General features: G+C 41.4%; 1 protein-coding gene across 1 annotated transcript in view; it reads left to right on the top strand.

The window, feature by feature from the left end:
* The window catches only part of KCNB2 (potassium voltage-gated channel subfamily B member 2), a gene marked incomplete at its 5' end in the record, with an annotated part of 355086 nt that extends 337243 nt beyond the window's left edge, over positions 1 to 17843 (top strand). Inside the window, one exon of the mRNA XM_084229766.1 lies at positions 15623 to 17843. Coding sequence (XP_084085892.1) covers positions 15623 to 17764 — 2142 coding nt within the window. The 3' untranslated portion in view covers positions 17765 to 17843. The remainder of the gene's footprint in view (positions 1 to 15622) is intronic.
* Between the last annotated feature and the right edge of the window lie 277 nt (positions 17844 to 18120).

The raw sequence follows: 18120 nt of genomic DNA, 5'->3' as shown, positions 1-18120 counted from the left end.
GCCAACTACCCCCACCTACTCTAGAACCTCCAAACAGTGTTAAAAAGCCCTAAAAGTCCTGATGATTCACCCTTGTTTTCAGAACTGAGATCCACTAGCTAAATATCTATGAAAGGGCCTCCAAGACCGATTTTAATTGTGTGCATTTATTTCTGAGGTCAGAGCTTCTTGGTCTTAAATGTGCCTATGAATCATTAGGGAAACCTGTGAAAAACAAATTCTTATTTAGTGGGGATGTATCTGGGCGTGAGATTCTGCATTTCCAATTAACTTTCCAATTAACTGTTGTTTTGAAGACCATATTTTGATTGACAAAGCTTTAAGTAGCCCTCATGATAAAACCTAGGTGTTCCCCTGTACCCGTCACAGAATGTCTCTACGTGATTGTAGAAAACTTCCACATCAGATAGTTATAGAAAACAGGACCCTCTGCCCAGTAAACATTCTCCTTGTTCCCTAATGTACAGGAATGCTTGAGGCTGTTCAAATCATTGCCCCCCCACCCCGTTAATACTGTCAAAACAAGCCAGACAGGACTCAATTAAAGGCCCTGGTCTGTCTGTGATGCTCAGTTTCCTGCTGTGAAGATCACCTGTCCTCTGTGCCACACAAGCATCAGTGAGCTGCTGGTGCTCACCAGCCCTGGGACAGCACCACTGCCCTTCCCTAAGAACAGATGTATTGTGAATCTCACAAGATTTTTATAGTCACAACTGGATTTGGCTCTCATCTAGATTTCCTTTGGCAGAGCTTCTTCATTTCAGCATGACCCTCATATGTCTTCTATTTTCTGGCATTCTATAATGTGTTCTTAATGATGTTGACCCCAAAAATATTTTTCCAGAAGAGGTTTACTGCAGAGATTCATTAAAAGGGAAAATAATGGTTGTATTACGCCTTTTAGTTTCTTCTTTCTTTGAAGCTGTTGGGACATGGTCTTTAGGCATGGGAATAATGGAAGAAATAAATCCTTGCAAGTTTCTGTTAATGGTGATTGATGAGCTGATGAGGCTGACTAGGTGTCTAAGAAACAATGCCAGATTTTAATGGCACTTTAATTCTGGGAATTTAGAAGACTTCCTTGCAGAAATTGGACATTGGAGTGGGTGAGAAATAATTCAATGAATGAGCAAATTTTCAGGGAACAGCTAGTTTAAATGGGTTTTAACTAGTCTTTTCCCTGTGTGATTTCACTGTATGCTTAACATAAACTTTTATGAAAGAAAGTAGTTCTGTCAAATAATACAGTATGTTTCTCATGTTTTCGTGTACCAATAAAACTGCTGTGTATCACTGAGAAATTTGTTTCTCTTTTTTTCAATGCTTAAAGGTTTTATTATGATGTTTTTTAACCTGAGGAAATATTTTCCAAGACAAGTGATGATTTAAATCAAGTTTCACTCTGGCTTTTCTTCCAAAAACCAGTGGAGATTTGTCAGGGCCACTCAACCGTTCTGGGAAACCTAAACATAGGAGCGTCCTAGATGCTTCATCTCCATAGCAAGTAAGGCTGGGATTCCACCCCATAAATATTCTTATAAACTTCTTCCTTCCTCTTTTCAACTGCCTGGCTAGGGGGAAGTCAAGTCCAGTCAACACTGAGGGTGAGTAATAAGGAACAGAAAGATGAAACTAGTTGAAAAATTCATGAAAATGAAGCGGTCTTTATAAGGTTCTCAAAATAGGAATCAATTACTGATTCCCCATGCTACATTGGGAATGTAGCACATGGCATACAATTAAGGAGCCATGTATATATGGTTTAGAAAATAATATGTAGTGATCTTTATTTTTCTTTTGCTTCCCTGAATTCACTTATGCTCAGTTGAGTGGAAGAGGGGACATACAAGGAAGTTGGCAATTGTTAAGAAAAGTGCAACTTAGGGAATTCTTTTTTCTTATTTAAATATTTATATAAGACCGGGCGTGCAGGGGAGCTCGTTCCCGCATCGCCATTTTGCAGCAGGACCTTTCTTGCTGGAGACTGTGTGAACCAGCAGAAGGCTCACCAAGGAGACAGAGGTAAGCTGGGAGGCTTGCCCACACCGGGCACCTTCTAGCCTGCAGTTCCAGCCCAGAGGGGAGCAGCACCCACCGCTGGGGCAGACCGGGTGTGCAGGGTAGCGCGTCGCGGGCACCGGCATTTTGCAGCAGGGACCCTTCTTGCTGGAGACTGTGTGAACCCAGCAGAAGGCTCACCGAGGAGACAGAGGTTAAGCTGGGAGGCTTGCCCACACCGGGCACCTTCTAGCCTGCAGTTCCAGCCCAGAGGGGAGCAGCACCCACCGCTGGGGCAGACCGGGCGTGCAGGGGAGCTCGTTCCCGCATCGCCATTTTGCAGCAGGACCTTTCTTGCTGGAGACTGTGTGAACCAGCAGAAGGCTCACCAAGGAGACAGAGGTAAGCTGGGAGGCTTGCCCATGCTGGGCGCCTTCTAGCCTGCAGTTCCAGCCCAGAGGGGAGCAGCACCCACCGCTGGGGCAGACCGGGTGTGCAGGGGAGCTCGTTCCCGCATCGCCATTTTGCAGCAGGACCTTTCTTGCTGGAGACTGTGTGAACCAGCAGAAGGCTCACCGAGGAGACAGAGGTAAGCTGGGAGGCTTGCCCATGCTGGGCGCCTTCTAGCCTGCAGTTCCAGCCCAGAGGGGAGCAGCACCCACCGCTGGGGCAGACCGGGCGTGCAGGGGAGCGCGTCGCGGGCACCGGCATTTTGCAGCAGGGACCCTTCTTGCTGGAGACTGTGTGAACCCAGCAGAAGGCTCACCGAGGAGACAGAGGTTAAGCTGGGAGGCTTGCCCACACCGGGCACCTTCTAGCCTGCAGTTCCAGCCCAGAGGGGAGCAGCACCCACCGCTGGGGCAGACCGGGCGTGCAGGGGAGCTCGTTCCCGCATCGCCATTTTGCAGCAGGACCTTTCTTGCTGGAGACTGTGTGAACCAGCAGAAGGCTCACCAAGGAGACAGAGGTAAGCTGGGAGGCTTGCCCATGCTGGGCGCCTTCTAGCCTGCAGTTCCAGCCCAGAGGGGAGCAGCACCCACCGCTGGGGCAGACCGGGTGTGCAGGGGAGCTCGTTCCCGCATCGCCATTTTGCAGCAGGACCTTTCTTGCTGGAGACTGTGTGAACCAGCAGAAGGCTCACCGAGGAGACAGAGGTAAGCTGGGAGGCTTGCCCATGCTGGGCGCCTTCTAGCCTGCAGTTCCAGCCCAGAGGGGAGCAGCACCCACCGCTGGGGCAGACCGGGTGTGCAGGGGAGCTCGTTCCCGCATCGCCATTTTGCAGCAGGACCTTTCTTGCTGGAGACTGTGTGAACCAGCAGAAGGCTCACCGAGGAGACAGAGGTAAGCTGGGAGGCTTGCCCATGCTGGGCGCCTTCTAGCCTGCAGTTCCAGCCCAGAGGGGAGCAGCACCCACCGCTGGGGCAGACCGGGCGTGCAGGGGAGCTCGTTCCCGCATCGCCATTTTGCAGCAGGACCTTTCTTGCTGGAGACTGTGTGAACCAGCAGAAGGCTCACCAAGGAGACAGAGGTAAGCTGGGAGGCTTGCCCATGCTGGGCGCCTTCTAGCCTGCAGTTCCAGCCCAGAGGGGAGCAGCACCCACCGCTGGGGCAGACCGGGCGTGCAGGGGAGCGCGTCGCCAGCACCGGCATTTTGCAGCAGGGACCCTTCTTGCTGGAGACTGAGTGAACCCAGCAGAAGGCTCACCGAGGAGACAGAGGTTAAGCTGGGAGGCTTGCCCACACCGGGCACCTTCTAGCCTGCAGTTCCAGCCCAGAGGGGAGCAGCACCCACCGCTGGGGCAGACCGGGCGTGCAGGGGAGCGCGTCGCCGGCACCGGCATTTTGCAGCAGGGACCCTTCTTGCTGGAGACTGTGTGAACCCAGCAGAAGGCTCACCAAGGAGACAGAGGTTAAGCTGGGAGGCTTGCCCACACCGGGCACCTTCTAGCCTGCAGTTCCAGCCCAGAGGGGAGCAGCACCCACCGCTGGGGCAGACCGGGTGTGCAGGGGAGCGCGTCCCCGGCACTGGCATTTTGCAGCAGGGACCCTTCTTGCTGGAGACTGTGTGAACCCAGCAGAAGGCTCACCGAGGAGACAGAGCAGGGACCTGTCTTTGCTGGAGACTTGTGAACCCAGCAGAAGTTCCCCAGAGGAGCCAGTGGTGAGCTGGGAAGGTCGCCCAAGATGCCGGCCAGTACCAGCAACACAGTGTCACAAGGAATACGGCAAATTAGAAAACAGGCAGTAGGGAGTAGAAAAACAACATGCAACCCAGCAACTCCTCAGCAAAATAGCACACCACAAAAAGAAAACCATCTACCAGATTGCAACGACAGTAACTTGGAAGAACTTCTGAGCCTTCCAGATAGAGAATTTAAAATTGCTGTGATTAAAAAACTGACAGAAGTCATAAAGGAAAACAATGATAAGGGGAAAATAATTAATGACCAGAAGAATGAAATTGAGTCCCTAAAGAGGGAAGTAAAAGAAATGCAGGAGATCAAAGAATTAATGGAGACGCTAAAGAACTCTGGGAAAAGCAGTGAAAGCAGAATAGATGAAATGGAAGAACGAATAAGTACTCTTGAAGACACAGAAATAAAAAGAACAAAAACAGAAAAAGAAGGAGAAGTACGAAGGAAAAAGACCGAAGAAAGACTTCGGGAACTATCTGACTCCATGAGGAAAGGAAATATAAGAGTTATAGGAATCCCAGAAGGAGAGGAGAGAGATGTAGGAACAGAGAAAATATTCATGGATATAATTGAAGAGAACTTCCCAAACGCTAAGAAGGATCTGAAAATTGATATACAAGAAGCAAGAAGAACACCAAACTTCCATGACAAAAGGAAAAATACAGCAAGACACATAATAGTAAAGCTCCCAAGAATCCAAGACAAAGAAAAAATAATGAAACTAACAAGAGGGAAGAAACAGATAACATTCAAAGGGAAACCGATCAGACTGACATCAGACTTCTCTGAAGAAACACTACGGGCAAGGAGAGAGTGGAGGGACATAGTCAACAGACTCCAAGAAAACAGATGCCAACCAAGAATACTCTATCCCGCAAAGCTCTCCTTCCTCTTTGAAGAAAGAATATGGACCTTCCCAGACAAACAGAAACTCCGGAATTTCATTGCGACTAAACCCCCACTCCAAAAAATACTACAAGGAGTCCTAAAGCCAGAACCTCAGAGGGACGAATAACAACAAAAGAAGGCCAAAGAAAGTTATTAAAAGAATAAATAAATAAAATCAAAGGAAAGACAAACACAATGGCAAATACAGATGCTAACATATCAATACTAACTCTAAATGTAAATGGACTAAACTCTCCAATAAAAAGACACAGAGTTGCAGGCTGGATTAAGAAACAAAACCCAACCTTTTGCTGTCTCCAGGAAACACATTTAGCTGCAAAAGATAAAAATAGACTCAAAGGTAAAGGATGGAAAACAATTCTACAAGCAAATGGACCAAAAAAGAAGGCAGGAACAGCTATACTCATATCAGATAAAACAGATTTCAAACTTAAAAAGATAAAAAGAGACCCCAGTGGTCATTACATTATGATCAAGGGGATAATACTTCAAGAAGAAATAACACTCATTAACATATATTCACCAAACGAAGGAGCACCAAAATATATCAGACAACTATTGGCATCTCTGAAAACAGACATCAGAGAAAACACATACGTAGTGGGAGACTTCAACACACCACTATCAACAATGGATAGATCAACAAGACAAAAAATAAATAAAGACACTAAAGCTCTAAATAAGGATCTAGAGTGCTTAGGCTTAACAGACATATATAGAACACTAAACCCAAAAAAATCTGAGTATACATTTTTCTCAAGCGCACACGGATCATTCTCTAGGATCGATCATATACTGGGGCACAAGACAAACATCAACAGATACACCAAGATTGAAATCATACCAACCATCTTTTCTGACCATGAAGGCATCAAACTAGAAATAAACCATAAAGAGAAGGCAAGGTATTCTCCTACCTCGTGGAGATTGAAACCCACACTACTGGAAGTCCACTGGACTAACGAGGAGATAAAAGAAGAAATTAAAAAATTCTTTGAATTGAATGACAAGGAGGACACAAATTTCCTAAATGTATGGGATGCAGCAAAAGCAGTAATAAGAGGAAAATATATAGCAATAGATGCTCACATCAAGAAACAAGAAAGAACTCAAAGAAACAACCTAATCTCGAAACTCAAAGATCTAGAAAAAGAACAACAAAACCCCAAAACCAGTACAAGAAAAGAAATAATAAAAACCAAAGCAGAAATAAATGAAATCGAAACTAAAAAAACAATCCAAAAGATCAATGAAACCAAGAGCTGGTTCTTCGAAAAAATAAATAAAATAGATAAACCCCTTGCCAGGCTCACAAGGGCAAAAAGGGAGAAAGCACAAATAAATAGGATAATAAATGAAAGAGGAGAAATCACAATGGACACAGCAGAAATCAAAAGAATTATTAATAACTACTATGAACAGTTATATGGAAACAAGTTTAACAATCTAGAGGAGATGGACAAATTCTTACAACTCTACAATCACCCAAAGCTAGATAAAGAAGAAATAGAACACCTAAACAGACCAATTACAATTAGCGAAATTGAAATGGTAATCAAAAACCTCCCCAAAAACAAAAGCCCAGGACCTGATGGATTTACAAATGAATTCTACCAAACATTCAGAGACGAATTGGTACCTATCCTTCACAAACTCTTCCAAAAAATTGAGAAGGAAGGTATAATACCTAACACGTTCTATGAAGCCAACATTACACTAATACCAAAACCGAACAAGGACAACACAAAAAAAGAAAACTATAGGCCAATCTCCCTAATGAACACTGATGCAAAAATCCTCAATAAAATTTTAGCTATCAGAATCCAACAGTGTATCCATAAGGTAATTCACCACGACCAAGTAGGATTCATTCCAGGGACACAAGGATGGTTTAACATCCGAAAATCAATCAACGTTATCCAACACATCAACAAAAAGAAATATAAAAACCATATGATAATATCAATAGATGCTGAGAAAGCTTTCGACAAAGTGCAACACCCATTCATGATAAAAGCCCTTGAAATTCTTGGGATACAAGGAACGTACCTCAACATCATAAAGGCCATATATGACAAGCCAACAGCCAGTATCATTCTCAATGGTGAAAAGCTGAAAGCAATTCCATTAAGATCTGGAACAAGACAAGGATGTCCACTTTCACCACTGCTTTTCAATATAATACTGGAAGTCCTAGCCAGAGCAATAAGACAAGAGAAAGACATCCAAGGAATACAAATAGGAAAAGAAGAAGTCAAAATATCACTCTTTGCAGATGATATGATAATATACATAGAGAACCCCAAAAACTCCACAGAAAAACTAATTCAACTCATCAATCAGTTCAGTAAAGTGGCAGGATACAAAATCAACACGCAAAAGTCAGTAGCCTTCCTATATACAAACAATAAATCTGAAGAAGAAGAAATCAAAAAAACCATCCCTTTTATTATTGAAACAAAAAAATCAAATATTTGGGAATAAATCTAACAAAAGAGGTAAAGGACCTATACAAAGAAAACTATAAAACACTGTTAAAAGAAATAGAAGAAGACACAAAGAAATGGAAAGACATCCCCTGCTCATGGATTGGGAGAATAAACATTATTAAAATGGCCATCCTACCAAAAGCAATATACAGATTCAATGCTATTCCAATCAAAATTTCAATGTTATTCTTCAAAGAAATAGAACAATTATTGATGAAATTCATATGGAATCACAAAAAACCCCGAATAGCCAAAGCTCTCCTGAAAAAAAAAGAAGGGAATGGAGGCATCACACTCCCAGACTTCAAACTCTACTACAAAGCCATAATCATCAAAACTGCATGGTATTGGAACAAGAACAGACATACAGACCAATGGAATCGAATAGAAAATCCAGAAATAAACCCACAGATTTATGGTCAACTAATCTTTGACAAAGGAGCAAAGAATATGCATTGGAGCAAAGAAAGTTTGTTCAATAAATGGTGCTGGGAAAACTGGGTCGCTACATGCAAAAGAATGAAGCTTGACCACTACCTCACACCATATACAAAAATCAACTCAAAATGGATTAAAGAACTAGACATAAGACCTGAAACCATAAAATACATAGAAGGAAATATAGGCGAAACACTACGTGATTTGCATATCAAAGACATCTTTACAGACACATCACCCAAAGCAGTGATAGTGAAGGCAAAGATCAACAGTTGGGACTACATCAAATTAAAGAGCTTCTGCACAGCAAAAGAGACAATAACAAAAACAAAGAGAAACCCCACCAACTGGGAGAACATTTTTGCACACAACACTAATGATAAAGGACTGATCACAAAAATCTGCAAAGAGCTGATGAGACTCAACAACAACAAAGAAAATAATCCAGTCAAAAAATGGACAGAGGAACTAAAAAGAAACTTCTCTGAAGAGGAAATGCGAATGGCCAACAGGCATATGAAAAAATGTTCAACATCACTTGCAATCAGGGAAATGCAAATCAAAACTACCATGAGATACCATCTTACACCAGTGAGAATGGCACATATTAAAAAAACTAGCAACAACAAATGTTGGCGAGGTTGTGGAGAAAAAGGAACTCTCCTGCACTGTTGGTGGGAGTGCAAACTGGTCCAACCACTATGGAGAGCTGTGTGGAGATTTCTGGACCTACTAAACATAGAGCTTCCACAGGATCCAGCAATTCCACTCCTAGGTATTTACCCAAAGAACACAGAAACATCAATTCCAAAGAACACCTGCACCCCTATGTTTATAGCAGCACTGTTTACAATAGCTAAGCTTTGGAAACAGCCCAAATGCCCAAAAATAGATGACTGGATCAAGAAGATGTGGTACATATATACCATGGAATATTACTCAGCATTCAAAAAAGATAAACACATGCAATTTGCAGCAACATGGATGACGCTGGAAGGGATCATGCTCAGTGAAATAAGCCAAAAAGAAAAAGAAAAATACCGGATGGTCTCACTCATAGCAGGGATCTAGAAAACTTAAATAAGGGACCAGGAAAATGAATAACTGTAAGAAAGTGAAAATCAAAATCAACAAAAACTATGAACCAGAGACACTTTTTGGGGGGTGGGGGGCGGGAGGGGAGGGATTGGGGTCAGAATGGGGGGATTGCAATTGTATGGGGAATATAAAAATAAAATTTATTAATTAAAAAAAAATAAATAAATAAAAAAAATTAAAATAAATAAATAAATAAATAAATATTTATATAATTCTTACATCTTTTTTCATCTTTGCACAACATATGCGTTTTCATTTTGGTTACATTCCCCATACAATTGCACCCCCCCCCCCTTATTTTGACTCTAGTCCTTCCTTTCCCCACCCCTCCCTTCCCTCCCCTCTGTAGTGTGTCTCTGGTTTACAGTTGCTTGTTGATTTTGATTTTTACTTTGTATTGATTAGTCTTTTTCCTGGTCTCTTATTTAGGTTTTCTAAATTCCTGCTATGAGTGAGACCATCTGGTATTTTTCTTTTTCTTTCTGACTTATTTCGCTGAGCATGATCCCTTCTAGCTCCATCCATGATGCTGCAAACTGCATGTGTTTATCTTTTTTGATTGCTGAGTAATATTCCATTGTGTATATGTACCACATCTTCTTGATCCAGTCATCTATTTTTGGGCATTTGGGTTGCTTCCATAGCTTATTCTTAATTCGTTTGCACCAAGTACAGAACCATTTCTCCTTGTGGCCCTCCTAATTATGACATGCACATGAATATCTCTCTTTATAGAATGCTAAAAGAACCATCATCTAAGCATTGGAGTCAGACAAATGAGGAGTCAGGTTCTTTTTATGACTCAACAGGAATAGATGTACAATTTGGGAAATTCTCAAATAAGTGTAATAATTAAATTTTTTAGTACTTTGCAGGTACTTTTATATATTATTACTATTATGTATTTATTTTATTTGTCCTCAGAGTTCTCCAGAAAAACAATAGTTGGACATATATAAGGTGTCAGGGAGGGAGGGAGACAGACAGGGAAATAGACAGACACAGGAGACAGAGACAGAGATACTACAGAATTGGCTCATTACAGAATTGGCTCATTTCATTGTGAGGACTGACAAATCTGAAATCCATAGGGTAAGACAGTAAGCTGAAAATTCAGGTAAGAGTTGATATTGCAGTCTTGAACCTGAAAACCACAAAGCCGACCAGGCAGGCTGAAAACAGCAGGGTTTCAGTACTGCAGTATTGATGCTGAGTTGCTTTTTCTTTGGGGAATTTGTCTTCATTCTTGAGATCTTCAATTGATTGGATGAGACACACCCATGTTTTAGAGGGTAATCTGTTTTATTCAAAGCCTACTGATTTAAATGTCAATCACATCTTTTTCTTTTTAAAAGATTTATTTAATTACACATACAAGAACTGGGGTATAGGCCAGAGTTGTCGGGGGTGAGAGGATTCACCAGAGACAGAGTGGGGAACAGAACAGACGGATCTACTAAAATACACTGCTAAGGGGAGCAGCAGGCAAGTCAGGAGAGGTCTGCTGCGCCATGTGGGTTGCTCCCTGGCCGGGGATCGAACTCGTACTACAGTGGCTGTGGACAGCTTCATAGGTTGCGTCTTAACCCAGGGAGCAACCCTGCACCACCAGGGAGCTCCATCAATTACATCTTTTAGAAAAATACCTTTACCACAATTGTGACCTGCAGTCTTGTTTTGTCCTTTTTCTGAAAGTAGAAAAGTATTCCTGTTCCCCATGTTCGTTACAGGCCTTTCCTTTCCTGTCAACTTTTAAAACTTGGTTTCTCTCCTATAAGATCTTATCATCATGTTTCCCCATGTTGTTTTCTCTTGATGATCAGGGTTTTGTTTTTTGTGTTTTTTTATGATTATACCCACTAGGAAAGTAAAGCAGGAGTGCTATATAGTAAAGTAGGAGTGCTCCACAGTTCAGAGCTTGTAACTCACTTTCACCTCTCAGCATGTATTTGTGCAGGAAGAAAAGGTTAGGGGGGAGAGAGAAAGTACCTGTTCTGACCTTCAGTGCAAGACAGAAGTTTCTGGGTATTTTCGGAGAGTGTCAAATATCGGTGAATGTAAAGCAGATTATTATACAAGAAACCCAAGCTAGAAAACTTTCAGCATATTTTAAGACTCTAGGAGGTCATGTTCACCTGAAGCAGCATCAGTCCAACTCTTTCTTTTTTAATGGTGATATAATTAACATATATCACTGTATTAGTTTTAGGTGTAAGGCACAATGATTTGATACATGTATATATTGTGAAATGATTATCAGAATAAGCTTAATTTCATATGTCATCTCACATAGAATTGTTTGTCTTGTGATAAGAACTTTTAAGATCTAATTTGGGAACAGTTTTCAAATATACAATATTGATGACTACAATCACCATGCTGTTCATTACATTACATTTCGTGTGTATTACATCCCCGGAATTTAATTATTTTACAACTGGAACTTTGTACCTTTTTACTGCCTTCACCCATTTCACCCACCCTACCTCAATCCAACTCTTGAATAAATATTGGCAAACTAGATGGTTCACTTCTAAGGTCAATAGTTTGCAGTTGTCTGAGTTTCTCATTTAAACCACTGCTTCATGAGCAAATATTCTTAAAAATCTTAAAAATGTAACATTATATAGGTCTAGTGTTATATTAAATGAAGTATAAACAGTTTAAGTGTTTCTTATTCCCTCCCAAGTCTAGCCAAAGAATTTTTCCAGACTCATCTCCAGCCTTTCTCACATTTATACCACTTCACATTTTATGTGATGCTTCATGTGCACCATCTAATTTGATCCTTAAGAACCCTCTCCGGCAGATGAGGCAAATGTGAGGTTCAGTCTGTAAGAATACCAGTACCTTTCATTTATTTAGCCATGTATGTGTACCATATATTTTCACAATAATCATGAACTAGCTATGATTTTTGTCTGGTATATTTTTTGCAGCTAAGGAAACGAGGGCTTGGAGAGGGAACTGGATTGCCCACACAGCCAGCAGAGGGAGAGCCCGGGGTTTTAATTCCTGATCCTGTGTCTTGCCACCATGAAACACCCATTATTCTCACAGATTGTAACATCCACAAGTTGGTAGATTGAGCCATCTCTGACTTAATTGTTTCTTCTCACAAACAAAAATCAATGCAACCAATCTTTGGTGTCTATAAGTGTGAGTACTGGGTGCTTTTTTCTTAAATCCAGATGATCATGAGAATGTGTCTAAGTGATGGATTGAAAATCATTAACCAGGTAATTTTTTTTTCCAGAAAGAATGCCTATTCCCAGTAACTATTTCCAGGAACACAGAAGTACAGTATTTTTCAAAGCATTCTCATTTGGATTCTTTGTTTTATAAGCAACAAGATAGTGTTTTTATAATTCGAGCAAAATGACACATTCAGTTGTGACTTGGCCTTGGTTTGGTTTGTGGACATGCCTGGAATCAGCAAATGTTTGAGTTTAAAAAGAGAATCACCAAATGTTAAGAGGTGAAAGGAGCCTTGGAGATGATCTAATCCAAACCTCCAAAGGGATTGACCAATATTACACAGATAATTATTTGGAATGTCTGATTCATTTGCCATGTGCAAACATAAGCCTATTTGCTGAAGCTGAGAGAAACATCCAGCTCTGGAGGCCAGTTGTCAGAGGTGATAGGATTAAAACCTCACTTTTGCGTACTTTCTATAAATGAAGCAATACCTAAATTCTATCAGGGTTTGTGGTTCTAAAGTAAATGTGCATGTTTTGAAGTACATCCTGTAACTTGGAGCAAAATTTCACATTTATTGTATTTATTATGTTTTTTTTTTAAAAAAAAAAAAAACCCTACAATAAGACAATAAACTTGCATCTGGCTTATTGCATCACACATCATCTTCGGAATATATTGAATAATTTGTCTAAAGTGCTGTCATTCTGGGAGAACTCCAAGCTTCACAAAATATTTTAAATAAGCTATTCATCTAAAATGAAAACAAATGGGTTTTAATAGATTGAATTTGAATTTGAGACAGAAAATAGTGCACTTTAATACCTTATGTTTTCTTCAACATGAATGTGGGGTTGCTAAGGGCTAAAGTATTTGGGCACTTCCTTCAGTCATTCTTTTAAAGAACATTCTCCAAATCCTGTTGTGCATGTGGTAAATTTCCAGGTGTTAAAGGTAGCCATATTTTGTTAAGTTGCAATCAGCTAGACCATAGACATTAGACATTAGACCGTAGACACTAGAACTCTGCAATATTTCATTATTTCCCAAAATTAGCTACTGAAATAACCTATAATCTTTCAGATTTCTCTTGGATTACGGAATCAAGAAAAACTAAAGATCCACCTTGAAACTTCTAATATGGTCTTTGTCCAAAGAATGGAATGGCTTCATTTGCATGTTTATTTTCTCCTTGCTCTTTGAGGTGATAAACATCAGTAAATGTATCCCAGATGGACAGGTGAACAGATAAAAAGATATGAAAAATCTAGAACATGAATTATCATATTATAAAAATAATGGAGGAAATCCCAGTACTTAAAATGCCCAAAAGTATAAGATAAGAGAAAATACAGCAGGATAGAATTCCTTATGGTGAAAGCATAAGAATGGATGGAATCTGACCAGTATTTCCTAAGGATTATTTTAGTAACAGAATATTGTAAATGTCACCCTGACATGACCTCAGAGAGTAGAGATTTGAGGTAAGCATTTCCAGTTTGCCCTTTATACATGAGTTCATCTAAACCTTCTTGAGGTGATTTCTAATTTTACCCTTCTGAATCTCTTAGCTTAGATGAAGTGAACCTTCTTTTCTATTGTGATTCATTGATCTACATTTTAAAAGGAAATTCTGATGTATACTCAAGTAAAATGTACTTAAGTTTTGTTAAAAAATATATAAAACACTGATAATTAAATACTGTTTGTTAAGGAACCATTTATATTTATTTAGTAGATGCAACACATTTTGAAATGCATTACTTTATGGGAATTTAAGAGAAAAAAACAGGTGCTAGAAGAACAGGAAGAAAAAAATAATGAGATATAAAAGAGACTTAAATGGAGAAAAGTCAGAAAAATAACCCATAAGTAGAGACAGTGAGAAAGATAAAAGAGAAGGAAATGGAGGGAGAAAGAATAGCAGGAGAGAAATCCTGATATCAGTTAGAGATAAACTAATTCTTTTCAGTCTGGTATTTACTGAGCTGTGTGCCTCAAATGTTTGTTTAATCATTCTCCTTTGAAATATTTACTAGATGTGCTGAATCTCTAAATTAAACATTGTCTGGATATTTTTCTCAGAGCAACATTTAATCACTGAGACCAATGATACCCCCAAGGTCATTGACAAAAATCAGATGAAAACAAACCAGACCTAACCAAGGTGAAAGGTTTCCTACTTCACTAAGAATCATGTGTTCTAAGCACACAATATTTATTTACTATGCAAAGAAGAGCTGCCCATCATTGCCCTCAAACCTTTATCTTCACACTTTGCCTTATAAATCTATAGTGAATAAATCCCTACTTAGGCTATTTATGTTCCATGATCTACCTGTACCATGTCTGTGTACCATGCAATCCTCCCAACAATCATGAAATAGCTATGATTTTTGTGTTCATTAAACAGATTCATAAACTGAGACACAGAGAGCTTAAATAACTTGCCCATGATCACACAGTAAGCATTAAAGCCAAGTTCAGAGCCCAGACTGTCGGACTCTAAAACCAGTTGCTACAGTCTATTCTTACTTCTCATGACTTCTTCTTTCCTTCCACATCTGATATCTTGCTTCTATTTCCTCTGCCTAAAATGTCTGCCTTGCACTGAGATCACACACAATCTTCAAGCACTTCTTTATGAAACCTTCCTTGGCTGAATGAAGTTAGCTCATAATCTTCCTTTCCCGTATGATCACCGGCCAGAAGTCCATACATCCCAGCACAGGGGGGTCATTGACTTGGTTTTGCTTACCACACAAATGGTATTTGCTCTGTGAGAAGGACTATTGTACTGAGTGTCATATATCTCTTCACATGTAGTCTGCATTTGTGTTTTCAGTTGTAGAATAAAACTTCTAGATATCGTGACTTTCATCTAGCTTATGTAGCAAATAAGGTAATTCACTGAGGAAACACAAACCAGGAAGACAAGAGAGAAAAAATTTAGGTAACTAATAGGCGAGATGACCACACCTCAAAAACTATTCTAAATGGTGGTTACTCACACACCGTGCCTAAGGATAATAGACCAGAAGGAGAAGAATAGATTTTTTTTTTCAAATAGTGTAGGCTCTGGGATTTGAATGCATACTTCTTTAGGTTTCTAAATGAAATGACCTAGTAAAAAGTGAATGTATTTGTATTAGTTAGGGAATTTTCCATTGTAAGTTACCTTCCTGAACTATCTTTGTGTAATCCTATCATTTAAAGAATCACCAATCCATCTACCTTCTAACTGCACAAGCAACTAAAAGGATTTACTAACTTGGACTTTCTTCTCTTCTCCAGATCTTAGCCATCGTCTCTATCCTGTTCATCGTACTCTCCACAATCGCTCTATCTCTCAACACTCTTCCAGAGCTGCAGGAAATGGATGAATTCGGACAGCCCAACGACAACCCCCAATTAGCTCATGTGGAGGCTGTGTGTATCGCGTGGTTTACCATGGAGTACCTTTTACGGTTCCTGTCCTCGCCAAATAAATGGAAGTTCTTTAAAGGTCCACTAAATGTCATTGATTTGCTGGCCATCTTGCCATACTATGTCACCATTTTCCTCACGGAGTCCAACAAGAGCGTGCTGCAATTCCAAAACGTGAGGCGGGTGGTGCAGATCTTTCGAATCATGCGCATCCTGAGGATCCTGAAGCTCGCCAGACATTCAACAGGCCTGCAGTCTCTGGGGTTCACCCTCAGACGGAGTTACAATGAGCTGGGTTTGTTGATACTGTTTTTAGCTATGGGGATAATGATATTTTCCAGCCTGGTATTTTTTGCTGAGAAGGATGAAGATGCTACCAAGTTCACCAGTATCCCGGCATCCTTTTGGTGGGCCACCATCACCATGACCACTGTAGGCTATGGTGATATTTACCCAAAAACATTATTAGGAAAAATTGTGGGAGGCCTCTGCTGTATTGCCGGGGTTCTGGTGATCGCCCTTCCCATCCCAATCATCGTGAACAATTTCTCTGAGTTTTACAAGGAGCAGAAACGCCAGGAGAAGGCAATCAAAAGGAGAGAGGCTCTTGAGCGGGCCAAAAGGAATGGAAGCATCGTTTCCATGAACTTAAAAGATGCCTTCGCTCGAAGTATGGAGCTGATAGACGTGGCCGTGGAGAAGGCAGGAGAGTCAGCCAACACGAAGGATTCGGCTGATGATAATCACCTCTCTCCCAGCCGGTGGAAGTGGGCCAGGAAGGCTCTGTCAGAAACAAGCTCCAACAAGTCTTACGAGAATAAGTACCAGGAGGTTAGCCAAAAAGACTCCCACGAACAGCTGAACAACACTTCTTCCTCCAGCCCACAGCATCTAAGTGCCCAGAAACTGGAGATGTTGTACAATGAAATCACTAAGACACAGCCTCACTCTCACCCGAACCCAGACTGCCAAGAACAGCCTGAGAGGCCATCTGCGTATGAAGAAGAGATAGAAATGGAAGAAGTCGTCTGTCCGCAGGATCAGCTGGCCGTGGCGCAGACTGAGGTCATCGTGGACATGAAGAGCACCTCCAGCATCGACAGCTTTACCAGTTGTGCCACCGACTTCACAGAGACGGAGAGATCGCCCCTGCCACCTCCCTCCGCTTCTCACCTGCAGATGAAGTTCCCACCCGACCTCACTGGGACAGAAGAGCACCAAAGAGGCAGGGGGCCCCCATTTCTAACACTAACCAGAGAGAAAGGGGCTGCGACCAGAGCTAGCACTCTGGAGTATGCGCCAGTGAACCTTGATGCTAGTGGTACCCAAAGTGGACCACACGGCCCTCTGCAGTCTGACAATGCCTCCGACAGCCCTAAGAGCTCGCTCAAAGGCAGCAACCCACTTAAGTCCCGATCACTCAAAGTGAACTTTAAGGAAAACAGAGGCAGTGCGCCCCAGACTCCACCCAGCACAGCCAGGCCACTGCCCGTCACCACAACTGACTTTTCCCTCACCGCCCCGCAGCTCATCAGCACCATCCTCTTGGAAGAAAACCCTACCCCGGGAGACAGACCTCTGTTGGGCGTTGAGGTTTCAACACATTGTCAGGGACCTTCCAAAGGGCTGACCCCTCGGTTCCCCAAACAGAAACTGTTTCCTTTCTCAAGAGAGAGGAGGAGCTTCACCGAAATAGACACAGGCGAAGAAGATGACTTCTTAGAGCTCCAAGGGACAAGTCAGGAGAAGCAGGCAGACTCCAGCCCAAATTGCTTTGCAGAAAAGCCTAGTGATGGAAGAGACCCTTTAAGAGAAGAGGCCTGTGTGGGCTCTTCCTCCCTCCAGGACACCAGTCACAACTGTAGGCAAGACATTTACCACGCTGTGGCTGAAGTCAAAAAGGACAATAGCCAAGAAGGGTGCAAGATGGAAAACCACTTGTTTGCCCCAGAAATTCATTCCAACCCAGGAGACACAGGTTATTGCCCCACACGTGAAACCAGCATGTGACTAGTTACAAAAGCAATAAAAAAAAAAAAACCTTGTTTCTTAAAAATGCGGTTAATAATGCCTGTGAAATAAAACATGGAAAGCCCCACCCCCCAAAAAAAGTACATAAAATGTTATTTTTGCATGGCATGAACAGTTTAGTCTAAGTACTGTTTAAATAAAAGTCAAGACTGCATTTTGTAACAAACAAACAAAAATGACGGAAGAACAGTGAACAAATAAAGAGAGCTCTATTAGGAACCAATATTCTGCAATGTCTGACATTTTTGATCCTTTCATTTCAAATTGTAGTCACACTTTCAACTTTTAATATTTGTGTTACAATGAATTTTAGAATTTGCACATGAAAGGATGAA

The sequence above is a fragment of the Talpa europaea genome (assembly GCF_964194135.1).
Source record: "Talpa europaea genome assembly, chromosome: 3".
Classification (NCBI taxonomy): Eukaryota; Metazoa; Chordata; class Mammalia; order Eulipotyphla; family Talpidae; genus Talpa; species Talpa europaea.
Note: the sequence above shows the minus strand (reverse complement) of the source record. Positions and strands in the feature narration are given on the sequence as shown.